This window comes from Miniopterus natalensis, chromosome 19 (assembly GCF_054644295.1).
Source record: "Miniopterus natalensis isolate mMinNat1 chromosome 19, mMinNat1.hap1, whole genome shotgun sequence".
In the NCBI taxonomy this organism is placed as follows: Eukaryota; Metazoa; Chordata; class Mammalia; order Chiroptera; family Miniopteridae; genus Miniopterus; species Miniopterus natalensis.
Genome location: NC_142099.1, coordinates 20,219,821 through 20,247,174, shown reverse-complemented (window position 1 = coordinate 20,247,174; position 27,354 = coordinate 20,219,821). Strand labels below are relative to the sequence as shown.

The 27,354-nt window shown below is 54.5% G+C and overlaps 1 protein-coding gene across 1 annotated transcript in view; it reads right to left on the bottom strand.

Moving 5' to 3' along the window:
* Nucleotides 1-25,689, bottom strand: part of LHX4 (LIM homeobox 4) — a 37,924-nt gene extending 12,235 nt beyond the window's left edge. Inside the window, exons 1-2 of the mRNA XM_087828295.1 lie at nucleotides 25,614-25,689; nucleotides 9,223-9,394 (exon numbers count right to left, since the gene is read on the bottom strand). Coding sequence (XP_087684421.1) covers nucleotides 9,223-9,394; nucleotides 25,614-25,689 — 248 coding nt within the window. The remainder of the gene's footprint in view (nucleotides 1-9,222; nucleotides 9,395-25,613) is intronic.
* Nucleotides 25,690-27,354: the final 1,665 nt, after the last annotated feature.

The window sequence follows — 27,354 nt, the reverse complement described above, 5'->3', positions numbered from 1 at the left end:
GAACTTACATTCTCAGCTCTTCTGGGTCTCCAGCTTGCTGACTGAAGATCTTGGGGCTTTTCAGCCTCCCAAATCATGTGAGTTGATCCTTACAATAAATCTCTTCACACACACACACACACACACACACGCCTCCCCTGACCTTTCAACAGCACTGGCTCCCTGCCTCCCTTCTCCTTAGAACACCGCACTCCCTTGGCCTCAGGACCCAGCTCTCCTGGCTCTGCTCTTCGCTGGCAGCCTCTCCACCATCTCCCACACCCCTTCCCCGTCTACTCCACTCCCCTGGGGATTTCACGTCCATCGCCAGCCCATACCTCACTCCAGGCCCGTGTATTCCACAGCCTGTTCAGCATCTCTGCTTAGATGTCCAAAACCAAACTCCTGATGTTCCCCAGAATCTGCTCCTCCCAAGGTCTTCCTCATCTCTGAGAAGAGTGACTTCGCTCTTCCAATCACTCAGGCCAAAAGCTGTGAACACCCACCTCTGATTTGTCAGCAAATCCTGTGGCTCTACCCAAACTTACATCAAGAATTGGAACCCTTCCCACCATCTCCACTGCTGCTTCCCTAGCTCAGGCACCAGCACCCCTCACCCGTCCCTGCCTCTGCACGGGTCTCCTTGCTTCAGCACTAGCCCCACGTCCATTCTCTGCACAGTAGCCACAGGGATCCTGAGTCAGACCATCTCACTCCCCTGCCTGAAACCTTCCAGTGGCTGCCATCTCACTCGGAATAAAGGTCAAGGTCAAGGTCCCTTTCTGGCCCCCATTACTTTCTAGCCTCTACTCTGCCACACTGGTTCTGCCTCCTTGGCTTGGAACACTTCCCCAGATACCTGTGTGGCTCATTCCTGCATGTTCTACAGGTCGCTCCCTCCAATGTCACCTTCCCCCGCCTTCCCTGACCATCTCCTCAACCCCCTCCCCTCCCCCCTGCACTTCCTTTCCCCTCTCCAAAGCACTCATCTCCAATGGATATAATACCCATTCATTGTTTACCGGCTTTCTCTCTCTCTAGAAGGCCAGGGGGCATTGTATCTGTTTTGTTCTAGCACCTAGAGCAGTGCCTGGCCCAGGCTATGTATTCTGTGAATATTGGGTGAATAAACAATGAATGGCCCAGGCCTATGGCATGTGTTAATGTATCTTCCCCTGTTTGCAGATGAGGGGACAAGTTCCGAGAAGGTAGGTAATGTGCCACAGGCCTCACAGCCATAAACGGTGGAGCTGAGATTTGAACCCAATGCTCTTCCTTGCTCTTGGCCAATGGGAGCAGTCAGTGGGGGCCAAGCCAGGCCCATGCCAGCCTCCCGTGTGTGGAAGCTGCCACAGCACAGTGCACCATCCCAAGGAAACAAAATAGTGCATAACTTAATTTTATGCTTTAATTGCTTGGCAGTGATTTACTGCAGGCTGTATATTTTTTTTCCCAGCTGACACTTCTCTACATGTATTTCTTTTATCTATCAGCACACTTGACAGGTAAGTTGCTGATATTTACTGTTACTGTATGTACTAATATTTCCAGCATATATCAGCACCACAGCCATGTCACGGGCACATAAAGTTCAGCCCAAGAATGGTCAGCCTTCTCCAGACATTGACAGGAGCCATATTTGGAGAAGGCCTGACACCAGAGAACGTAGAGCCTTGGGGAGTGGGAACACAGCACGCCCCCCCATGCACACACTCACATACCTTTCAGGCCGACCAGAACTGCCCCCCAGTGCTCTGTTTTTTGGGGGGTTTTAAATATGTTTTTCTTTTTCACTAGCATTCGATCTTATTTTGAGATGAATGCTGCTGGAAAAGCTTTAGAACCAGTGACTTCGTCCAACCCCCTCATTTAACACAGAAGGGAACTGGGGCCCAGAAAGGGGTAGTGACTTGCTCAAGATCACACAGCCCAGTTAGCAGCAGAAAAGAAGCCAGAGCACAACTCTCCTTTTCCCTCAGCCAAGCTTCTCCTCCTTTCCTGCTGGGGGTAGGTAGGATCTGACCCTCTTCTAGAAGAGTCCAGCTCCCTCCCTCAATTTTTGCAAACACACATTAAGCATGCAGCATGCACCAAGCAATGTGAGCTATCTCATTTAAACCACACGAAAGCCCTTACGGGTAGGTATTAGTATTCCCTTCTCACAGCCGGGACAGGCTGCAAGCTGTGGGCTGGCTGCCGCGACAACTCTCCCTCCTTCCCATGCTTTCCTCCAGGTGCCTACCCTGCCCTCCTTATTTCAGGCTCAATTCTCTGCCAAGGTGTTAGCTTAGCTGTTACCAGAATACCCCACCGCACTCCCAGGAGAAGAGCCACCTGGGAGATTTGCTTAAAAGCAGAATTCACACTTTTAACAAGCCCCCAATGGTGTCCCCGGTGCGACTGCTCCAAGGACCACTCTTTGAGAAACCCTGTGTGACAGATGCTCTTGGCCCTCATGTGGCATCTGCAGATCGCCTGTTGATTCTTGGGTCCCTCAGGACCTAAGGACTCGCTCTCAGTGATGGTGTCGCATGCACTGTGACAGGCAGCAGCACGACATTGGGGGGCAGAGCCCCCCCTCACACACCCCAAATTCACCCACTGCGCTGGCCCATGATGCCCACAGAGCTCAGCCTCCTCAAATGGGGTTTCCTGGGGCACAAACAGATCCCCAGGATCCCCAGTGACTATCCAGAGACTGACTCTCACAGCCCCACCCCACTCCTTGTGACCTTGGCCAGAGAGTCAGCAGGAAATGGGGTCAGGCCAGATCACTGAGGGCTAAGCTTGGAAGTCTCAGGAGGCCATGGGGGCAACGTGGCCAGGGACAGGCCTAGCAGGAAGGCATTCAACTGGCTGGGGGGAAATGAGGGGCAAGGACAGGAGATTGGGAAGCTGCCAGTGGTGCAGAGGTATGGTGACAGGGGCCTGAGAGAGGACAGGGACAGCAGGGATGAAAGATAGGGCTTTTGGGAGGTGGGACTTTGTGACTTGGTATCTGAATGGCGGGGGTGGGAGGTGAAGGAGAGGAGGTTGAGCCTCAGCGATGAGGGGAATGGGGACTGCACTGCTGGCTGGGGTATTTGCCCGGGATAAAAAAGCTGGCCCACACCTCCCACTCCCACATCACCTGGAGCCCTCTCTGCCTGAGGACCCCATTTCCACGGCCCCGCTGCCATCTGACTCCCCGGCTGATTTGCAACTATTTGGTTCCAAACAGATTCCCGCAAGGCAACAAAGTCTCTGGGATGCAGGTTCCACAGATGTCACGAGGCTGGGCTCTGGGAGGGCGGGCAGACAGATAATCCTCGGACTCATCACCCCTGATATATGGCCTCAGGTCCCAGGGGGAGCCGCTCTGCTAAGTAATTGCTTCTGCCTTGATTACAGGCCTTCGCAAATGACTGTGGGCCTGGTCCCACCAGTGTTTGAATCTTACAAATGTCCGCACACACAGCCACTATCTGCACCATCTGATCATTACCTTAAAAGGTTTAATTTGCTTAGTGAGGAAATTAGACTATAAACTATTCGGAAATTATGGAAAGTCACACGTCAAGGAGACCCTCCCCCTGTGAGTTCCTTAAGCACATTTTGCTAGGGGGTGTGTCTGTGTGGCCTCGAAGGTGTGTAATTATCAGAAATTAGTGGCTGGGCAAGAACCTGGCCCCAGATTGGACCCACAAACAACCCGAGAACTGAAGAGGCCTCTTTCTGGAGCAACAGGGTCCCGGGCTCCCACACAAGCACAGACCCCTCCAGCCAGGGCTGGGAACCTCGCCCTGGGAACTGAAGGTGAGGACGGCAGTTACTGCCAAGGAGCCCTGGACCCCACAGAGGGGGGGCTTCCCCTATGCTGAAAGGGGGCAGCAGTTCCAATCACCTGCCTGCCATTGCCACTGGACACAGGCCCACCTCCCACCCCAGGACCCCTGTCTGGCCTGAGGCCTTTCGTAGCCTGAGATCCTCCTGCTTTTTTCTTCTAGTACTTAGATACACCATCGCTACCTTAATTAAGAACAATATTGATAACAAAGCACCTACTTCCTGCATCATATTCAGTCTTCATAGTAACTCGAAAAAGGAGATATTTTTATTCCCACCCCTTTTTAGAGATGGGACAGTGAGGCTCAGAGAGGTCCACCCTGAGCCTGGATTCAAACCCCGCTCCTGCTTCCTCTGTGGAGACCGCCCCACCCGGCACAGAGGCTGCAAGCCCACATCCTGGGTGCATCTGCCCCGCTAAGGGAAGGAGGCCCCGGTCACCGGAGTGATGGGGCCAAGGTCACTAGTGAAGACTTGACAGGAGCCAGAGAAACCACCCTGCGGCCGGGCCAAAGGCAGAGCGTGCCGAGCTGAAACAGGCTGTTCTGAACAGCGGGGATAAATCAGCAGCTCCCAGGCTCCCAAGGACGCTGCTTACCTGCCCTTGGCTGACAGCCCTGCTGACTGCCTGGAGATTGACTGGCTGGGGGAGGAGTGGAACCGCCTGGCTGGGCTAGCGGCTGGCACAGCTCCCCACTGACAGTAACACAGAGGCTCCCTATCCTACCAGGTCCCCGACAGTGCCCATCTCTGCCTGCTAGGCAGGTGAGGGCCTCAGGCACAGGGAGACACCCCCAGAGAAGCACGAAGTTTTAGACAGGAACCCCTTGGAGTGGCATTCATCCCCAGAATGCCTCCGACTCTTCCACACAACCCCTCAGGCAGGCAGGGTGGCCGGAGGTGCAGCCTGAAGTTCCCCACAAGCCTGGAATGTTCTTGAAGGCTGTGTTTTGCTTTAAATATGTGTACGACTGTTACCTCTCTTTGATTCTATAGCTATGTTTGTATTTGTATTATTATAATCTCTGGTTTCTTTCCCAGATCTTCATGTAAATCCACATGGCATCTTTACCTGTGGTTTATCCCAGCACACTGCCATGTGCTCTCCCTACACTGCCAGGCTACCCCCATCTCTGTCTGAGGGGTTCTAGGCCATTAAAAATCACCTAAATGGGAAGGACTAAGCCTGGGGGGAGAGGGGAAGAGGTCAGAAGCCAGCTCAGGCTGTGCCTTGACGGAGGACTCTGACAGCGGGCCCTCCAGGGCTGTGGGTCAAGGGCCACAGTCAGGGCCAGAAACCCAGAGACATTGATAAAGCACCTAGCCTGCGCTGGGCACGGTTTACACACTATCCTCCCATTTCACAGCAACTCTGTCGGTTAGAATGAGTGCCTCTTAACAGATAGGGAATAGGTTCAGAAAGGCCTAGTCACTTGTTTGTTGACAAACAGCTAGTAAAAAGACAGGACAGGAAGTCAGCAAACCACTGCTCTAAAACAACTCCCTTTTGCGAAGTGGTCCAGCGTGCCAGGTCTTCTAAAGCAGCCACCATGAGCATTCCCACTTTTCCTGAAGAAGACACTGGAGCTCAGAGATGTCAAAGAAGTTGCCTAAGGGCACCCAGCCCTTGAACCAGTTCCTGCAGCACAGAACCTGTCCTGTCTTCACTGTGCTTCAGAGCAAGGGAGCTGCTGGGCTCCTCCCAGGACCCAGTCAGTGACCTTGAGGGGACCCAGAAGCCCTACTCTCAGACCTCTGCCCTCCCCAGGCCCTGGCCCCTTTGCAAGGAGACAGGGGACCTGCGGCATGCTGGGCACACATTTCAGAAAGGACCTGCTTAGCAAATGCAGTGCAAGGAGTTGCTGGCGCTTAGGCTTGTGACTGAAATTGTACAGCCTTGAAACCACACTGCTCTCCTCTCAGGCCTCAAAATCTTATTTCCTTGGAGAAAGGGGAGCCAAGGACTCGAGATGTAACGACAACAAACAGCACAAATCAGCCAGTGTTACTGAACAAGGCAGAGTTCAACAGCCCCCGCCCCCAAAGAAAAATGCAACAACCACAGAGTACGACCTCCACGAGACTCCTTTCTTTGTCTGTGACACATCAACGTCGCCCTCTGCTGCCAGTCACCAGTATCACCACTTCTCCCGGAGTGGAAAGCTAACCTCCAGCTTTCCCTTCCGCCCTCCCCCCACTTCTGAGATACCACACACATCCGGGGGCAGGAGGGCCCTCTTCACATTACAGTCGTGATTCTTTCTTTTTTCTTTTACTTTAAGGAGCATAGAGAAGGAATTCTCCCCGGCTCTGATCAGGCATCTTCCAAACCCCACAGCTGAAAGCAGTCCGAGGTGTGAGGTGCAAGGTGCAAGGTGCAGAGTCTGGGTTCCCCAAACGACTCTGATGGTAAAACAACTCCCTTTTGTGGGATGCTCCAGCGTGCCAAGTTTTCTACAGCAGCCACCATTAGCATTTCCCTTTTTCCTGAAGACGACACTGGAGTTCAGAGATGTCAAGGAACTTGCCGAAGGGCGCCCAACCCTTGAACCAGTTCCTACAGCCTAGCTTGAGATCAGGGAGGGATCTGAGGTTCCGGGGACTGCCCTGCCCCCTCTTTCCCACCTCACATTCTCTGCTCTCAGAGCCCCACTGCACATGTGCTCCAGTGTGCCATTTGAAAGCAGGTGCCTGGGGACGTTTAATGAGCTGTCATGAGAAGCAGAGCACCCAGTTCTCTGGCTAAGTCACTGCCTAAGCCCCAAGTGGGCAGCAGGTTGCAAGACCCCTGGGGGTGGGAGATGGAGCCACTCTGACCCTGGACAACAATTTCCCTTCCTGTCCTCACCTAGGACTGTGACTATACCTGCAGCTGTGCCTTCCTGTACCAAACAGTCACGGTCCCAAAGATCTGGGTGGGGCCTATAAATCCACGTGTCCTCCCTGGGGGGACTCAGAGCTGCCTGGTCCTCACATCTGATTGACCCTCCATCGGCAATGGGGAGAACCACTTCCCTCCACGCAGCACCCCCATCACAGGGTTAGTGACCTGGAATCAGCACCTAGTATATGGACAGCTCCCCTGCTTTACAAAAGGCTCCACCCCTGAGACTGGGTCATTTTATGAAGCAGGACAGTCCTGTGGGACAAGGAGAATAACTGTGCTAAATAAGGGGTCTGTGCATTTCCCAGGCAGCCTGGGCCTCCAAGGCTCGCAGGTCACCATGCAGGGGACAGAAAAAAACTGGTCACCCACTGGTTGTAAATTCACTGTGTAATCTACTCTTTGTGGCATTGAACCCAGTGGCAGCCTGTGGGCAAGGGTTGGGGCCAGGTCCATATGTGGGGGACAGACAATGAATGCCTAATAAGCCCTTCCTCAAGCCAACAGGAAGGTCAAACAGGTGCATGTGGATGGGCAAAACAAGGCAGTTCCCACTGAGCCACCAGGAAGGAGGAGGGACAGGGCGGCCATGCCTCCCAGGGGCTCCCACCTGCTGAGGAGCTGGACTCAGCCATGGAAGGATGGGGAGACCTTGAAAGGATGAACATCACTCCCAGATGATGAAACAGCCTGAGCCGGGGTGTGCAGGTGGGTAAATGCAGAAAGTGTCTGGGCAAGGGGGCATCCTGTTGGGGGGTGTCTGCTACCCAGGAAAGCACTGGAAGGGAGGCTGGGCACAGGGCAGAAGGCTCTGATGGTGCAATGCATCTGGAATACTCTAGGAAGTGGGGGCCCTACTGAAGGAACTGGGGGGAGAAGGAGGGGTCAGGGCCTGACTGTGAGGTAGGACGCTGGTCTGGTGGGGAGACGTGGGCTAGAGGGGATGGGGGTTAGTCAGGAGGCTACTGCTGAGCGAGACCCGAGAAAATTCCAAATGAGGGCCACGGCATGGGGAGGGCATTGAGGCAGGGGGGCAGGGCACCAGCCCAGGTGAGTGACTGTCATTGCTAAGAACTTGTGGCCTGTAAGCCAGTGTTAATCCCTCCCTATCCTGTACTCTGAGCCTCTCCTGGGGCTAGGGGGACCCTCTCTCCTCATCACTACTTCTCCAAACCCAAACCTGCACCCAGCTGCCACCACCCTTTCCCAAACCCAAAACCAGCCAGTCCAGGTCCAAAGGCCAGATGGTGCCCTAGGGTGATTCTGAGGCTCAAAAGAGCTTTTCTGTGGACAGAGCCCTAGTTCTGTGGCCCTGACAGGCTTTGCCTGTACCCCACAGACTTCTGTGACCTGCCAAGCTGGACCAACCAGAGGTGTGACCCAGGAACATCTCAGTACCCACCCTGTCCCCAGATGAGCAGGAAGGTGAGGGGGCCTCTTGCCTCCTCCAGAGCTCATTGAGGCTTTCCCAAGGTACAGAGACAAACTGGAGTACGGTGCCCTGACAATGCTTCCTCCTCCCTTCCTCTCACACGTTCATGTTCACAGGTGCACAGAGGTACACAACACATGCAGGAGCGCGTGTGCACCCGCACACACACAGAGAGACAGCAGTGTATATTTGACAAAAAAAGAAGTTGCACGCTAAATGCCATGGAAATAAATTCAAGGAGGTCCCCTCACCCTGACCCAAAGCTCCAATAGGAATTTTTCTGATGGACCCAACCTCAGAATGAAAATCGAGGGCAGTCTTAAGAGCTAACACTCAGGTGCCAGGCACTGTCCTAAGGACTTTACACAGACTGACTCAGTCAAAGCTAATAACAACTCTAAGAGGTAGGAACTATCATTATCAACCCCATTTTACAGGTGAGAAAACTGAGGCACAGAGAAGTTAAGTAGTTGCCTGAGAGCACACAGCTATTAAATGGGTTCAAATCCAGGCAGGGTCTGGGCTCTTAACCATCACATGAAACTGTCTCTTCATATGCTTCCACTAAAAGTGATGACTGACAGATCCTAGCTGGGCCCCTATCAGAAGCAACTCTTCCAAGCCTCTGAGGCCCATGAAGCAGCCTCGTTTAGAATCAGGACAGGGAAACACAGTTGAGACTCATCTAGAATCAGACAGGACCCTCAAAGCACATGCTCCGAAAGCTGCAGGAATGATACAGCCAAGGGCCCTGAAGCACCAACTCCCCAGGAGAAAGCAACTCATTTTAGGGTTTGCAGGAACCCTTTGTCAGCCACCCTGGAGAAATCTGGCGCATGCTCCCTGCTGGCTCCCCGGGCAGCTCAAATGAGATGGAGACGCTGGGGCCTCCGGTAGTGACAGGGCTGGTGATCTGAAGGGGGACCTCAGAGGAACAGCCTCTCAGCTGGAGGACTTACCCCTCCCCCCCAGGATGGACCCACCGCCCTCCCCACCCCACCTCACTGCAAGCTCCCACCCCCCTCCACCCACTGCACAGGGTAACGCAGAGACAGACAGACCAGGGCAAGGAAAGGGAGGCTGCATCCCATTTCTGACTTACTTGAAGAAGTCCTCCTTGCAATAGACGCTCCCAGCCCTGGAGAAGCACCTGTCAGCCAGCTGCATCTGGCAGTCTGCACACTTGAGGCAGGAGCTGTGCCAGTGTCTGTCCAGGACCTTCAGGATGAACTTGTCCAGGATATGCTGGTTGCAGCCAGCGCACTGGGGGATCTCTGTGGGGAGAGGAGAGAGAGCCAGCGTGAGCCTTCCGCGCAGCACTGCTCAGCAGACGGGCCCTGTGTGGATGCCTTCTCGCTCCACCAGCAGTGAGGAAGGACAGAAGCCGACCTCTGCCGCCGCCCAGAGTTGTGCAGGCTGTACACTGCACACACATCTGTCAAGGGGGCTGAGATTCAGTCCACGCTTTGCTGGTCAGGCTTTGGGTGGCTTTGGCCCGAAGGAGTCTTCTGTGTTTCTAAGGGCACTGCCAGTGTAGCAGCATCCACTAACCTCATTTATGGCACTGCAACTCCACAGCCAACAGCCCAGGAAGACCCAACAATCTGCTCTGTTTCCATGAGATTTTCACTGCTGGGTGGAATCTGTGCTAAAACATCAGCCCCAAAGGGAGCCCTGCCTAGGCATAAACTGAGAGACCATCTGACCAAAAAAGCAAGTGACTTGGGGGGGGCGGGGGGGAGTAGTGACCAAGGTCCAAGTTTGAGGGTGTTCTTGAAGGGAGAATCTCAGTGTTTTGAGACAACCTCCTGAGAGTATTTTAATGAACTGCAGTGGATACCATGGATTGGCTCCAACAACATCCCCTCCTAATGTGCCTTCCTGTGCTGCAGACAGACAAACCAGAAACTGGTTTCCAGACTCCCTTACAGCTCAGGTTCCAAATGTGATTTAAAGTCTGCCAATCAGATGGACTTAAAAGGTACCTGAATTCAGAACTACGTTAAATGGAGGCACAGCCGATGGGCAGGCTCCCATGGTGCTGGTGTGGGGCATGCAGAGGTTATGAGAGTCTGTGGTTGTAATGTTCTGATCAATCATGGCAGAGGCAATGAAATTTTGGGGGCCGGGAGTTATTCCCAGAAGCCTGGCCCACAGCCGGCTCCACTGAGTTGAAAGCCACTTAATACCTGGTAACCGACCACTTTCCACTTAAGTAGTGAAAGTGGATTCTGTTATCTGCCACTGAGCCCTAACCACTGCCCCACCCTGTTCTTCCTGCCCTGGGTGACTTCCTATCCAAGGTCTGTTTTACTGCCATTTCATCTTTACCAAGGGATTTTGAGTCAATAAAGTAGTTTCAAAATAAACAAAATGGCCAGGCTTCCATGGTCGGATGAGTAAACAGTGGTATCATCTCTACCTGCCCCAACAGGAAGGCAACAAATTAAGAACAAAAACAAAACCAAAAAAAGATAAAAGTGGAAGCCTTTGGCAGGTATTTCTCACCTCTCTTATAAATAGGACATTTGCTAATTATTTGTTTGCACACTGTCCTTCCCATTAGGAGGTGAGATCCTCAAGGGGCAGGACCAGTGTTTCTTTCTCAGCTTTGTATCCTCTCTGCCTAGCACAGTACCTGGCACACAAGATGTACCACCACAGATGCTAATCACTGAATAAATAATTGACCTCTCAAATCCTCTCTAGAAGCCTGGCTGGCGTGGCTCAGTGGTTGAGCGTCCACCAATGAACCAGGAGATGGTGGTTTGATTCCCAGTCAGGGCACATGCCCGGGGTTGATCCTGGTGGGGGGCATGTAGGAGGCAACTGATCAATGACTCTCTCATCACTGATGCTTCTATCTCTCTCTCCCTCTCCCTTCCTCTCAGAAATCAATAAAAACATAAAAAAATTCTAAGAAGCTCACACTTCTTCACTAATTTCTTCTGCACACTCCAAAATGTCAACGAAAGTCATAAAACCAAATCACTCATAAATCACACACGTTTCTTGATTCCTATCAGGTTTGTTGGTTGTGACATAATTCTAAAGTGTTAACATATGGGATTTAGCCTCAATGCACTGGGAGAAAATTAAAAACATCTCAACCTATGTAGAGAGAATGCTTTCTCAAGTATTCAGTCATTTGTGTCTAAAACTTACACTCAGGCTGTTGGGACAGTCACTAAATTGTCATCACTAGCCCTGCACACACGTGTCAGTCGTGAACCCAGTTAAACCCCAACCCCAGCCTGCTCCCTTCAGGGCTTTGGCAGCCACCAACATTTGCCTGAAAGGCAGACCCCTTAGGTGCCTTGCCCTTTGACCCCATTCTCAGACCAAAATGCCCCATGCAAACTACCCCGAGTCACACTGGGGAAGATGCTGGGAAGGCACATGAGGGCTGGACACTTGCTACCTGTCCCGGTTTGTATGGAACTTTTTTCTATCTCAAAAGCTTTCCTCCGTGACAAAGAAATCGTTCGACCAGTAAGTATTTACCGAGGGGTTGCAATGGGCCCAGCAAAAGCGCTGAGCACATGACCACAGGAATTTCCAGGGAGAGGAGGGGGCAGAGGGGACAAGGTGAGGCCGCGGGTCCTGGAGCCGGGCCGCCTGGGCCTGACTCCCGGCTCTGCCTCTCTCTGCCTCAGTTTCCCCGCCCGTGGAAGGGGGGTCGGGGCGTGACGGTGGCTGAGGGCCTCGCGGGACGGCCTGAGGCTAACATCAGCCTGTGCATGGCTGGGGCTCGCTGTTACCAGGCGGTAACCGCAGGAATGGGGCGTCAGATGTGCTGCTGGGGCGCAGGGGAAGGGGAGTGAAGGACCACGCGCAGGGGGGGCCCCTGCTGAGGGCCGCACCCCTGCTCTGGGAGCCCGGAGAGCACCCACATCACGCAGCCGCTCTGAGGACTGGGGGGCTGCTCGTCCAACCACGCGCGGCCTCCCCCCAGCAATCACCAGGGTCCCCAGAGGGGCCAGGGCGGCTCCGGGTGCGCGAGGCCTTAGGAGCCGAGGGCTTCGCATGCGCTCCGGTGAGCGCACGAGGCGTGACGGGTGGCGAACCAGCAGCTCCTGCGGTGCCTCATCCCGGAGAGGGGAGAGGGGACAGACCACCCCGGGAAGGGGACCCAGGGGGCAAGGGGTGGGGCAGGGCCCTGAGCTAGCGGCGGCGGCGTCTGCAGCGGAGGGGGGAGGGGGAGGGGGAAAGGGGGGAACGGGAGGGAAGGGGGGACGGGAGGGAAGGGGGGAAGGGAGGGAAGGGGGGAAGGGAGAATGGGGGAGGAGGGAGGGAAGGGGGAAAGGGGGATGGGGAAAAGGGGGGAAGGGAGGGAAGGGGGAGGAGGGAAGGGGGAGGAGAGAAGGGGGAGGAGGGAAGGTGTAACCGCGAAGTCCCCGCAGCCAGGGAAGCTGCTCGCGGACTGGGGCGCGCAGAGCGAGGACCCCGAGAGCACCAGCCGCTCGGCCGGGCGGTCGCCCCGCGCACACCGCCCGCTGGGGGCGTCCTTGTGGGAGGGGAGGCCGGAGTGGGGGGGGGGGACGCGGCCCGGGGAGGCAGATTCCCGCTGGAGGCGCAGCGGGAGAGCCGTCGGCAGCGCGCGCCCTCCCGCCTCGCGGGCGGGGCGGAGGCGCCCATTCCCCCCTCATTGCCGCGCCCGGAGGGAAAGATCGGCTGTATTTCTCCTCCCGGCCGCGAGTGCACGGGGCTGAGGGGCCGATGGGTGCCCATAAAATTTATTTCCAGCAGGGTACCTGGCGGGCCCCTTAATATGATGAGTATTCAAGAGAGAATACATTAAGGCTGATGAATGCGGGGAGGCGCGCAGGGAGCCCTGGAGGCCCGCGGGCTCCACAGCGTCGCACAAGAAACCCTGAAAGAGGGGGAGCCCGGCGAGCCGCCGGCCTGCAGGGGGCCCCCACCCGCCCCACTCTCAGGGAGACGCCTGGGACCAAGCACGGGGCCTCAGGTTTGGCAAAAATGTAAGGGACATACTAAGGGTGCTTTTTTAAATTAAAAAAGAAAACGTTCCCCACTGTAGATTTTGAGAGAGAGGGGGAGAGAATTTTGAAAACAATGTAGAAATGGTTTAAGAGCTCCACAATATACCAATAACAATAGTAAAACCAGGCGTCAAGAGCCTATTATGAACTGTGCCGGGTCCTGAATGCATGTTACCTCAATAATCCACACAAGGGGGTGAGGAAGGTATAATGATCCCCATTTTACAGATGAGGAAACTGAGTCTCTGAGAGGTTAAGCGAAGTGCCCAAGGTCCCAGTGGAGGAACCACGATTTGAACCAAGCCCGTGTTAAGGCTGGCTAACCCCACCTGAAAGCTGGGGGGGGGGGGGGGCTGGGGAATTGCCTCACCTGGCTGGCTCTATCCTACCATTTTATGGAGAGATGGAGGCAGATAGTCTCAAAGCTGTCCTGTGCACAGTGACAAGGGCAAATGGGAATGTTTAACATTTCCTTAACAACTGTGCTCCCTAACTACTGAGCAAATGAAAATGTTTGAAGCACAGATTTGGGACCTTTGGACAGAGTGTGCATGTGTGTATGGGACAGACCCTAATGCCCTGGGGAGGCCTGGAAGCAGGAGCCCCTGTGGGGCTGATGCCCTCCACCCAGCTGCAGTACCAGCTTGTTGATGGCATCTGTCAAGTTCAGATTCATCCCTGGGAGTGAGGGGTGCAGACCTGCAAACTCAGACCCCATACTTCAGGTAACAGTGCTCCATGTAATTCTTTAGATTACTGTGAAATGTAAGCTAGCTGGAAAATTTTCAAAGCAACAACACAAGCCTTTAAAAAAACTTGCAATAAATTATGGGTTTTTTGGGGGGGTTTTTGTGGGTTTTTTTTACAACTTGGAGAGAATGAACAGGACAGACGTTATATGGGTCTTCTTCCAGAAATAAAGTTGTAGCCAAAGTTTCTAAGGAGGAAGAAGATTTCCAAATCCCTAGTAAAGCCAATTTATTTCATGTAGTATTTAATATCACAAAATTGCACTTTACAAACTGGAATAGAAGCAGACCCTGGGAGCCACTAAGATAGTTTGATCTGTAAACTCAGTTCCTGATATGAGGAGTCATTTCATTTAAAATGAAATTTTTATCTTATTTGCACACAAGTGTTGTGTGGTGATGTTCTTTTCTGGGACTCAGCAGAGGGTAAACTCAGGCATGAAAAGACAGTGACGCCCCAGGAACAGCCAGCAAATCTGCAGCGATGCTGGGCCACACAGTACAATACTCCCATTGGCAGGTCCTGTCCACCAGCCTTCTGTGTCCTGCAAAGTGACATGGCTGAAAGCACAGACCTAACCTCACAAGGTGAGCAGCTGTGTGTGTACATGCAGACACCCTCGCATACATATATTCACACATACAGTTTACACAGATACACCATATCAGAAACACACACAATCCCAAAGATTACTGCGACATGTATACACAAGACACCCATACATACCAGACACACACACATATTCACATATACTCAGACACACAGCACACACACATACACATATTCATATGTACACAAACATATACCACAGATACACAGACACACACACATCCTCACACACAGGCTGAGGCATCGCCATTCTGGAAAACATTTCTTGGGAAGTCAAGCTCTGTCTATGGCGAGGAAGCCATCACTGAATGAGGGAGTTGTCTAACCCTGCAGCAGTGGGGAAAGTGGGCAATGAGTGAAATAAAAAGCAAGGAGGAAGTAGAAACATTCTGTTCAAATACTTTTTGGAAAAACTACTGGGGGAATTTGAAAGTTTTCAGTTCTGTGTAGAATTTAGACCTTCAAATCTTTAGGTCTGCCAAATTGTTTACAATAAATCGCACATCAGAGTGTTTGCCAGACCTGGGTTCGGATCCTGTTTCTACTACTATGTGATCTTGAATAAAGACCTTCACCTCTTCGAGCCTCAGTTTTCTTATCTGTTAAATGGGGATAACACTAGCCCCTCAGGGTTGCTCTGTGTGACCACATCAGATAATAAGACACCTCACCCCATAATCCCACTATCTGAGCTCAATAGTCAGCTCCCTTCTCCACTCCCGTGGCCACTGGCCAACAAATGAATTTATATATTTAAAGTGTATCAAAATTATTTCATGCTTTATTATTTTCCAATATACTATTTTTCCCTCTCTTGCCCTTCCACACCAAAAAACTCAAAATTATCTTCTATCCTTTTAGTTCTAAAGCATCTGGAAGATGTACACCCCTTTCTAACCAGCATAAGCCCAGAATATCAACATTACAAGGGCTCAGGTGTTTTCAGAATAAAGAAATCTGGCAGGCTCTTTCCTCCCAGAAGAGGGCAAATTTGCCAGACCTTGGTCCCCTCCCCACCTGTGAATGGTGAGAACAGGGGTGTTGGGGCCACCAACTGCCTGACCTCACTTCACTTTGGCCCAGAATGTATTCAGGTGAGAATGGGTTGAGTTCAAGTTACCATTTGAGGCTTCTAGAATTTTTCTTGGATACATCTAAATGCTCAATGAAAAAGTGACTATTTTTTATTTGATAAGAAATGGCTAAAAACTCTTTGCCTGTAGCTGGAATCTACTTCTTCATGGAGGAAGCTTATAAAACCCACAACAGAATGCCCAGCCCTGGAGGCACCTGAAGTGCTGCTGTGGAGGCGCAAAGGGCTTATTTCCAGAGTGGCCCATCAGAGAACGGATTCCATCTTAAATCCCCAAATTCCTGAAGTTTCAGGAAGCTGGTAAGTGGAAGAGAGAAAAAGGTCTGATGTGGTCTGTGGGAGACCAAATTGCCCATACCCCTCTGGTGATATATAATAAATACTGTGCATTTTTATTCCCACTCACGTCTCTTCATTTCCACCAAACTGCTCTCAAGGAACTGGGGAGCCACTGTGAAACATTTCAGAAATGGTTTGTTCGTTTGTTTGATCGATTTTAACTCTTTGAAAAATGGTGTTTTCTATCTCTTTGGTCACAGAAGATCAACAGGGTGAGGAAAACATTTTTTTCACTAAAGACTAAAATTAGAAGCAACACACTTGACAAGAACTTCTAAAATATATTTAAGAAAGTGAACCTTTCTGGGGAAATAGCATTTCAGATATTTCCATTGGAATTATAATGCTGATCAATATTTTAATATCTGTAAAATTAAGTGGGGGGTTTTTCTGTACTGATAGGAATAATGTTCATTTAACCATACTGTGAGATCAGAATATTTTGTAAAATTTGGACTTTGATGGGCCACTTTGGAGTCCTGGGAGGCACTGCTTTTTAAACTGCCTTTTAGACTAATAGAATTCCTTTTTGTTTCACAAACAGTTTCACCTGACAGCCTAATGCCCAGGACGAGGTTTCCTTGCTTCTTTCAGGATAGGGGTCCATGGAATCGCTTCCAGGTCTCCCCGTTCGCAGAGCTCACAATACTCCGTGTCAGCTTGGCCACCTCTTGGGACACCCAGGAGCACTCCAGCCCACTTATGGGAGCTCCATCCGTAAAATGGGAACCCTGACTCTGGCCTTTAAGATTGCCAGCACTCTGAACTTTATCAAGTACTCGAGAATCTGCAAGCTCATTTGCTCTTACCAGAGAACCTGTGAACAGTCAACCTCTGCATTTAAAAGGGATTCCCTAAGGGCACACAGCTGGGGGCTAAACTGGGGCTGGAACCTTCTTTTTTTCTGAGGCAGATTGTGGGGCTGATGGAAGACCAAGACTTCCAACAGTGCTCACCAAAGTCACCTCTATCTGGTGGCTTTTAAGCTCCGTCTTAAATATCATTTGGCCCATGTATGGGTCCAAAAATTCATAATTTTATTTATTTGTTAAGTTTCTTGACTGACTATAAATTGAAAAGAGAAGCCAAATGGGACTTTAAGGAAACACATATGCAATTAAAATATTACGCAAATGTTGTTCTTGGAATTCTCCATTCCTTCCCCAATTATAGGAGAAAGCAGCAGTCGACGGCAGACCTTGCTGCTCCCATACCTACGTTCCCCAAGCACTAAAGAAGGAAGCCGATTTTTAAAAGGCAGGCTGGGAAAACACTCAGTGGGGGCCTATTGATTTAATCTGGGAATTCTAAGGTGTATCAGCGTAAGGCCACAGGACATACCAAGTAGGGCACCGCGCCTGCCTAAACTCAACCCCAAGTTCTGGAATATCCCAGTCTAAGGATTATAACAGAGGTATAGCTAAATTAAAATTCAATTAATTGGAAGTTCTACCACTAGATACATATTTCAAAAATAAAACTTTCCAATTCAAAGTTGCGACCACTGCCACGGACAACAAAATCCTGTTGTCTGATCCCAATATCCCTGTTAAATCACCTGATAATTGTGCTGGAAGGAACCTGAGATGGAAGATGCAGTTTTATATAGCAACTCATGACCTGATGTGTCTGTTTTTCCCCTTTCCTGGCTTTTTATTTGCTATTTCCCTATTAAAGACAATTCCTTTCTATTGAACAATTTATAGCTTCCTTTTCTATATTTTCCTTTATTATAAACCAATGTATCTTGAAAAGACCAAAATGTTTTCTAAATTTCCTTTTAAGGGATCTTCATAACCTAGTAAGCATAATCTCATAAACATCACAGCTGAAGCACAAAATTCCAGTATTAATTCTTTAAAACTTAAGGCAAAAGGTGCATTGAACATGGTGGTATTTTTGCGATGGCAACAACGGAATTAAAGAGAGATCTGGGCCAGCCACAAAAACAGTGGGAAAGTCTAATTTAAAAAAATTGGCATTGTACTTAAGGAAAATTATATTCTCTATTATAATTATATTCACTTACATACTGTAAAAATACACCAATCTACACACGTCTTATCTAATTTCTAGTGGTTTCTATTTGTCTTGACAAATGATTAACAACCAGAAAAAAAGTCAGAAAATCCTTCTCTTATCAGAAAGGATCACCCCTAACATTGTCTTTCCCTCAGTTCTCCAGAATCCTTCCCGCCACAGTTCGTATGTGTTTCATTTTGCCGTTTGGGGTCCCCTGGAAACTCTCCTTTGTTCTTTTTCTGCTTAGACAGCTCAAAAATAGTAACCTCTTCAATAAAAGATCAAATTCAAAAGTATCCTGGGGACAATTTCAATGTTACCATTTTAAGGCTGAATTTGGATAACATTTTAATAGGAGTCTTGTAAATGCACACTGTAAATATGGATTTGCAGGTATAGGGTTATCTTCTAGGTTATATATTGATATAAAATTTGTACTCTTCATAGAATATCGAATATTCTCAGTAATTGCAAATAAAACAGAAAATCACATCAAACAAATCCATGACAATCTACGGAAATGTTCTAGACGCATCTCTTCCACTCCATTGACACATTTAATCATTGCTACATCTCCACAATGTATTTTTCTGATGTCTCGTTCTGTAGCAATATTCCATATGTTTGGCAGCCTCCCCCTCATAGGGAGAAACTTTCAATTAATTTGGCTTCAAGTTTTGTCTCTATTAAGCTATTCCCAGAACCAGTCCCTTTACCCCCTAACATTATAATTAAAGCAAATTATACTTTAGAGACATATGAAGGTGAGATACCACAGTAAAACATCTGTGGCTAGACCCAGAATGACCGAGCGAAGGGGGTGGGGAGAGCTGAGAAAAGAAATCCACCAAAATAACAACAGGAGTTAGGACTTGCCTCCCAAGACGATTTTCCAGTCCTCCGCTAATACAGTTAACCCAAAGCACATTTTCCAAGGGTGAATCAATTTCAATTTTGCCAATTAAACCCAACCTGTCCACCTACCCCCAACAGCAGTGCCTCAAAATGGTTGATTTGTGCTCCATTTTGATCAGGGCTCCTATAAAAATTTTTGGCTAATTTCTTCCTACCACAAACAATAGCTCAGCTCCAGGGCGGCTTCTGTCCTGAACCCAGAAACTGCCCACCCTCCCAGGCCTCCTAGAAAGAGGGTGAGAGATGGGCCTCATCACCCTGCAGCCTGCTCAACCCCCGACGAAACCCCTTTGCTGTGAAGTCAGGCACAAACCCATGCTCTTCCCTGCAAAGATTTTGCAGAGGGAGGGAGGGAGGGAGGACATCCAAGCCACAATGGGATTTTACTAAAAGCAGCAGACCCTGTTTGCTCACATCTGTGTTATGCCATTGTTCATATTCACTCCAGAGAAAAGGCAAAACTATTTTTAAAATCCCACCCCCCAGCCATCTCCCAGCCCAGCAGTCTACACAGCAATGCAAACAGCTGCTTCAGTCTTTCTCCAGCCCGGGGTTCCCCAAAGTGGAGAATATTATCCCTTCCTTCCCTCCTCCCGCAGCTAACGTGGTTCTGAGCCTCAAAGCTGTCCAGAGTTCCTCAGCCCTAACCCTGATAAATGTCCCTAACTGAAAGAAATGACACAGGCCCTCCATCCAACTCACAAGCCCTCCCCCTCCCCCGAGTCCTCAATTTGGAGGAGGAGACTAATTTCCCGGCCAGCGAAATCCACCACATAGCCACCATTCCTGACTAAAACAAGAGGCTCAAAGGAGCTTCCTTAACAAGGTCCCTGTTAACTGATTTTCCATCCCTGGCCGACTGCAGGTGCAGCTCTAGGGCCCCTCCCCACACGGTTGTCTCCCCCGGCTGTCTGCTAATTCGGCGCTAAGTAATCACTAATTGACTGCAGCACAGAGTGAAAGGGCACTAAAATCCGAGGCCAATCGGAATCCGAGGACAAGAGAAATATTTAGGACTTGAGGCTGTCTACACCTGGACAGCGGGGTCACCAGGTCACTGTTCCATGTACAAGAGGCTCCTGCGGGCCCTGTTCTGTCCGCTCAATGGGAAGAAATTGCTTTGCCTCCCTCCACCCCTACCTCACCTCTAGGAGGGCTCAGTTTTTTTAAAAAAGTGACCCAGGAATTTGCAGTCGTGTGGGCGGTCTCCAAGAGGTCCTGAGGACTCCCCTTGCTCTAATCCCCAGGGCATTCAGCGAACATTCTTGCCCTAAGTCCGCTTTGTTTCTGGCGTGTCTAGAGGCAGGTACACCTAGCTTCGGTCCTCCTTCCTCTTGATTTCCTGGCGCTCTCAGTATTATCCTGCCCAGGCTTTGCTAGTAATTCCTCTCCTTCCTGATTAGTTCACCCTGCAGATCCTTTTAAAAGGCATTCGCCCTGCCTATTTAAAAAGTAGTAGTAGTAATAATAATAATAAATGTCCCATTCTGGATGAAGCCAACCTCTGAGCCCCCCCAGTGAAGCCGGCGCTGGGTCAGCCTCAGCTTGGCTTCCTCTGGGACCTTGGGTGCAACGGGCGACCGGCGCCACTTCGCCTTCCCTGGTGCACAGTGTCACCAACTCCGTCTCCAAGTCGACTCTAATGTACACCATCGGCTGCCCAGGTCCAGACCTCGTCTCTCTGAGGGCCTGCAAGCACTCTTCAAGGGCCGCCAAGCGCGGGTAACAGCGCGGGGAGCCGAGGCTTGAACGCGGGCAGGGCGCACGAATCCCGCGCACCCGCTGGCCACCTCCGGACTCTGTGCAGGGGCCGCCGCTCCCAACAAGGGGGAACAGCTTTCCAAGGGTTAAAGAGTCACCGAAAGACTCGTGCCACTGGCGCTGGGGGTTAGTTCCGAGTTCCCAAATGCTTGGTGCGAAGCAGGTATGGGGAGGGAGTTTCCACCCAGCCTCCCCTGGCCGCGCGCCGTCTGCGGTCGCGCCCCGCCTGCCGCGCCTCTCCCCGCGGGGGAAGGAAAAGTCTCTGCCACCACTCCAAAGCCGCTGGACACGCGTCCCAGGTTTGGCCAACCCCAACCTGCTCGGGGCCACCCGGGAGAGTTAGACAGGGAAAGGAACTGGCAAGGTGGCTGGAGAGAAAGGGCCGGGGCGCAGGGACGCCGGGTGTGGGCACGGCTTCCGTCCCTCTCTTGCCCCCTTCGCAGCCGCAACCTCTTATCTACTCCGGGCTGCGGGACACAGTGACAGGAGCACCCTGTCCGCACCTACCTCTCCCGGTGAGCCCTCCAAAGCCCAGGGCGCCGGTGGCGAGGGCGCTCCGGACCCGGCGCCGCGCGCAGGTGCGCGGCAAGCGCTTGGAGAAGGAATTCGGCTTCAGTCCCAGGGCCACCCAGGCGGGCCCCTGCCCGCGGGGCGCAGGGGTTCTGCCCCGGTCGTGGCGAGGTCAAGCAGGTCGCGCTCCCGCTCAGCCCCGCCGGGCTCTGGTTTCCCGCGAGCCCGGCCCGAGCGCGGGAGCGCCCGGAGGGTCGGCTTCCTCCTCTCAGCTGGGGGCCGCTCGGTGCAGACCTTCGCCCCTCACCCACCCCACCTGCCGGCTCCTGGTCCCGGCTCGGCGGTCAGTGCGGCTCCCCGAGGGCACTGCGCCCGCGGCTGCCCGGAGGGATCCCGGCCGCCCCGCGCGTCCCCTCCCTCGGAGGCGGAGGGGCGGCGAGGCCCGAGTCCAGCCCGTCGGGCGCCCTGGGCCACCCTCCGCCCCAGCACTGCGCTGCCGCGGCCGCCTGGTTCCCCGAACCCCTCGGGGCCGCACGCAGCTCGGGCCCGAGAACCGCACCTGCGAGGCCCCGACCCGCGGGCGGAGACGCCGGGTCTGGCCTTTAAATACCGGCTCACACCTGAAAGTACTTGTGACGCGGGGAAGGAGGTTTGCGGTACCGGGGGCAGCTGTGTGAGTTTCTGTATCGGGATCCGATGCAACATCTAAATGATGGGGGGGGGGTGTCCCCCCATCACCACCCCGAGGAAAGGCAGGAAGGGAAAGGAGCGCACCGCCCTCCGCAGTCGGAGGGGACTCCCGCCGGGAAAGAGTCGGTCCGGCCACCTAGGAAATGACCGGCAATAGGATAACTTTTGGGGGGGGGGGTGCTGGGAGATTCACAGCCCGCAGGAGCCCCAGGAAAAGAAAGGGGAGCGGGGCGTCCCAGAGAAGCTTCGCCCAGATCCTACCGAACACAGTCAAATACCCTTTCCCCGCAGCTTCGGGGTTCGTAAGAAGCAGGTATTTCAGGAGACAAGGAAGGGACGCGAGACGCTCCGGGCCTGCTCCCCGTTTACCACCCAGGCGGGGCCGCGCGGGTCGCCTCTTCCTCCCGCCCGGGCTGACCCGCTCCCGGCCCCGCAACCCGGGGCGCGGGGGCCGCTGTCCTTTCGCTTGGTGCCCGGGAGACTAGGTGGGCAAGGGGTGCACAAAACGCGCACCTCCCTCCCTGTCCCGCACTGTCCCGAGTCATCCTGGCCGGCAAGAGGGGCCAGCAGGACGCAGATGGGGGGCGGGGGGGCGGCTGAATTCGGTAGGTGAGAGGTTCGAGGGGGTGCGGGAGGCGCTCACCGCACCCAATGCTGCCCGCGTCTTGTGCGGTCAGGACTCGGACCTCGACGGTCCTACCAGTCCGAGGGAGGCAGAGGGGGCCACCGGATAGAGGCAGGGTGTCCCTGGACTGAGAGGGACCCGCGACCCTAAGTCATGGCCCAAGTAGTTGGACCCGCAGCTTAGGCCGAGGTCCCACTCAGAACCTATCCACCCTGAACCCTTTCAAATGGGCTGTCGGATCTTACTGGACGTGACCCGAGGGTGCCGCCTCCTGCAAACAGAGCTCTCCAGACACCCCGAGCGAGGAGCTGGGTTCTGAACACCCGGAGCGAGGAGCTGGGTTCTGAGCTCCTTAGGAAACACTGACCTGAAGCAGGAGGGGCTGCCCTGCCCATCCTCGGGGATTTAAGGGGCTGGGGCTCTGCTTCTCCACCCCAGGCTGCTCCGGGGTTATTCCCAGCCACCTCCCGCCCGATTGTTCCACAGCTTCTTGCCCCAGGCCACCCCTCTCAAACCTATAAGTACCCCCCACCCCAGCTTGTCCAGGAAAGTCCCAGGGGGCGCCCGGGCCTGATCTGGCTGCCCCCGGGTCTGTTGGAGTGGAGAGGCCCCACCTCTGCGCCGGGAAGCAGGAGGAGGGCCACGGTGCCAACCACGATCAACCCAGGAGCTAGCGGTGCTGGGAGGCAGGGGACACAGTGTAAGGAAGAAGACCGCCGAGAGAAAGAGAAATTATTACATTACTTGGCAACCTAAAGTGCATGCACCTCATCCATCCCCAAATAAGCAAAAGAATATTCTGGAGCCGAGCACCAGAGGCACCCAGGTTGGGAATCCCTCAGCCTGCACCTCCAAATGCTCCAAGTGTGGTGGCTCAGGGTGAAGGAGCAGATCATGTGTGTGTGTGTGTGGGGGGGGGCAACCTAAACCTTCCAGTGGTTGGGTTGGAGGGACCCCTATTGGAGAGCCCTTCTGTGGTCTCATCTCTCCCCACCCCAGGGTTAAACACCACAGGCCTGGGATGACCCTTTTTCCCTGAGGCCCAAGAACATGTCCCTCGCCCACCCCTATATGGAGTTCTTAGGCCACTGCTCCTGTCCCAGAAAAGAGAATTGGGGGGGGACCCCGCCCCACCTATACCCAGTTCCCAGCACTAACAGCTTAAAAGGCAATGGTGGGATTTGCTGCAATGGGGTAGGGTATAATCCACACACATCCTGAAAGGAAAAAAAATAAAAGGGAAAAAAGTTCATCCCAAAGTCTCCTAGGCCAACCCCAGGCATTGCCTCCCAGGGCCACCCCGGAGAAGTCCCCTTCTCCACCCCATGAAGTTTTCCACCGTTCCAACCCAGACTTGGAGCCCTGGCCAACTGTAGCTTTGAAGGTGTGTTCTAGGCATTTTAGGAAACCAAGTTCCTGCCGTGGAAATCAAAGTTGTCTCTGGGTAAAAGAAACAAAAAATGAGAGAGATGTCCGCATCCCATCTGAGAAAGGCTGTCAGAGCATGGCCCACCCGTCCTTCCTTCGCAGCAGTCCTAACAGGCCACATCTGGACCACTATTAAAGCAGAGTACTGGGTAACAAGGCCGGGAGGCACACACCCTCTCCCCTGACTTGCACAGAGCTTAGGGACTTGGACCACCTTTGCCAGGGTTTGCGTTTGTGCAGGGGCTGAGAACCCCCTCCTTCCCTACCTGTGGCGGGGTGGGGACAGTAAGAGGGCAGTGAACCCCCAACACCTTCTACAGACACACCTTAGTCAGCAAACTCCCCAAGCACGTCGCACAGACGTGGAACTCTTCGTCAACAGCTGACAAAATTAGGCACAAAGTATAACTGTAGGATATAGTCAAGAAACAACCTAAATAGGTTTGGGTGAAGCTATGCTTCTAGTCCCTTCTCAGAAACTTCTCGGAAAGACCGGAACACACGCTTGCCAGCCTGCCCTTTGAAGTTTGGCCGGGACAGAAACCCTACCAGGGGGACCCGGGGCGCAGGAGGGCGCGCTCCTGCGCCCTAGTTCATTGGTAGGCAGCAGCTGCACCATTTTCAGTCAACCTACAGCAGCATCATTTTAAAATAAACCTACAGGATGTAGCGACGGCTCCACTAAAGAAGTCGAGGGCGGAAGCACACCCCCTTGGCGAGCGGGGTGAAAGAGCCCTCGCCTTCCCACCGCGCCCAGGGCCGTTCCGAAGAGCCGGCCAGCCTGCGGAGCAGGACTCGCGCTGCCCTCGCCACGAGCGCGACGCTCCAGGACCCGCTCGGGCTTCCGCACAGATTCCCTACCGCAGACTCTCGGTCCCGGGGTGGGGGCCAGAGACAGAGTCCCTCCGGAGACATCCCTGCGCGCGCGCACCTGTACACGCACAGACGTGGGCTAAACACGCCCAGAGCCCCGCCGCCTCGCTGATTTCAGGCGCGGGAAAGAAAGCCGCAGCTGGAGCAAAACGCCTACGCCCCCTGGTCCCTCTCCTCCCGAGCCCGAGACCTCCTGAGAGCCTACCCGCGCGTGCACAGAAGCTGTTCCCTGAGTTCACAACTTCGTCCTGGTGCCTCTCCCTCCTCTGCATCCCTCGGCTGGATGGAATATGGCGAGTGGACTTCCTCTCTAGGCGCAGGCAGAGCGGGCGGCGGGGCGCCGCGAGCAGCCGCTGCCGGGGACGCACCAGGCGCGCGCGCTCTGCGCTCGGGGACCGAACGTGTGGCCTGGGCTTCCGCGCTGCCAGCCCCGGGGGGCGGGGGACGCGCTCTCCAACTTCCCGCCAGCTAGGGCGAAGTTGCTACAGCTGTACCGGGATCTTTGACAGTAGCCCCCGGAGGTGGGGGTGAGGGTGATTTGGGAAGACCACCCCAGCCCTCAGGCCTGCCCTGCAGCTTGTTCCCCTGTTGTCCCCAAACAGCACTCTCCCAAATGGTCCTAGAAAAGCCGTGAGCTGGGGATGCCGGCTTCCGTGCCCTCCGATCTGGGAGGCTTTCACTTTCGGCCCCAAAAGCCAAGAGCCAGGCCCTTCGCCCCTGCCCTGTGACCGCCCCTGCGCCCGGGCCGCCGGCCCCTCACCCCGCCCGGCCCCTTCGGTCCAGGCGACGCGCAGCGTCCGGCCCGCCCCGCACCGGCCAGGGCTTCTGGCCGTCTTGTTATTAAATTAAATCAGCGAGAAAGGGGGGTGTCTTACGTTGCATCGGCACACCGAGCATCTCCGGGAGCCCCTTGACAGCCCCCTCCGCGGGCACAGCTGCGCTCTGCATCATCTCGGAGCTAGAGCCAGCGAGTCGCAGTCTACGAAGATCTCTCGCTCTCTCGCTCAAGCTGGATTCCGAAATTTGAAAATAATAATAAAAAACCCAACCAGGCCGCCCAAGTCGCCGTGGAAGCCGGACCCTCCGCCTCTCCAGGAGGATTCCACAGGCTGGCCGGCCCCCTCCCCCAGCCAGCCCTCAGTCTGTTTCAAATCCCTTTGATCTCGCTCTCCCGGGCTGGTGCACATCCCGGTTGAGACGCTGTTGCTGCAGCCCTGGCTTTTCTCCCCTCCTCCCTCCCCCGCCCGCCTCTCTCCCCCTCCCCCTCCACCCTTCGCGTGCCGGACGCCGGGCAGGCCGCGGTCACCCGGGCGCTTTGATTCATGCACACTGCAGGAGCGGCCGTGACGTCGCTTTCCGCAGGGAGGCCCGCCCTTCAGCCAGTCCCCCGCCCGGCCGCGAGCGGCGGACACCGGTCCGAGTGGGGGTCCTGGCGCCCCGAGTGGGGCCGACGGTGCGGGAGGGCAGGGCCTCCCGGAGCGGGGAGGGGCCTCCGGGCAGCCCCCCACCCCCACCCGGCTCCCGGCCGCGCGCCCGGCTCCGGGGTATAAATACTGCGGGCGGTCTGGCCGGCGGCAGCAGGTGGTCCCGGACGGCGGCTCCCGGCAGGCAGGTGTCCGCGGGTCCTCCGGCGGTTCGGGCTCCGGTCGGTGGCTCGCGGCCTCCCTGTCCCTCCGTGCGCACCAGGGCCGGGGAAGCGCGGAGCAGACCCTCCGGCGGCCCGGGCTGCGCCGCGCCGTTTTCCCCTCGCGCGCTGTCGGTCCCGGGCTTCTCTCCGCCGGACCGAGCGCGCTCCGTAATCAGATGACTCCATCGTGGTCCTTCGTCTCTGGCCAGTTCCCCTCCCGCCGGCGCTCCCCGGCCCTCGCTCTCTCTCCCCCGGGTCCGGTGGAGGCTGGGCCAGGGACAGCCGGTCGGCCTCCCGGGGAAGGCGGCTGGGGGCTGACTGTGCGAGGAGGTGGCGGGGGTCTCGGGGCTCGGCGCGCGCCCCGCACGCCGCGGCCTGCAGCCCGCTCTACCCCCTTTCTCCGCCCCGTCGGGGCTCCCGGCCTTCGGGCGCAGGGCCTCCCGGGCCGGCAGCTCTGCCCCGGTCCGCTCAGCTCGGTCCCGCCCCGGGTCCCCAGAGACCGCCGTGCGCTGCCCGCCGCCACCGCGGGCGCTTTGAACGAGCCTCGGCCTCGTGCGTGCAGGGAGGACCCCGGGCTAACCGGCGACGCGCTCGTGTTGCTCATTGTAATTACAAGACACACACAAACGTTTACATTCTCAGCGCAAGTTCCTGGAGGAAATAAAACCGAAGCGCGCTGCTGGAGCAGGTTTCCGCCGCGGTTCTCCAACGCGCGGGCAGAGCTCGACGCCGCCCGGCTGCGGGCGCCCGAAACCCAGCTGGACGCGCGGGACCCAGCGGCTCTGCGGACCCCAGACCTCGCCGCACACCCCCCCTTCCGAGTTTTCCTTCCAGAGATGCGTCCTCCCGGCCTAGTGGGGTCCAGCTCGCGTAGGAAGAGGATCTGTGGCCCCTCTCCAGCCCTTCAGCACGTCCCCTGCGCCCCCCCCCCCCGCCCCAGCGTCGTCGCCAAACAGGGGACACACCAGGACTGGAGAGGGTGGGGGAGA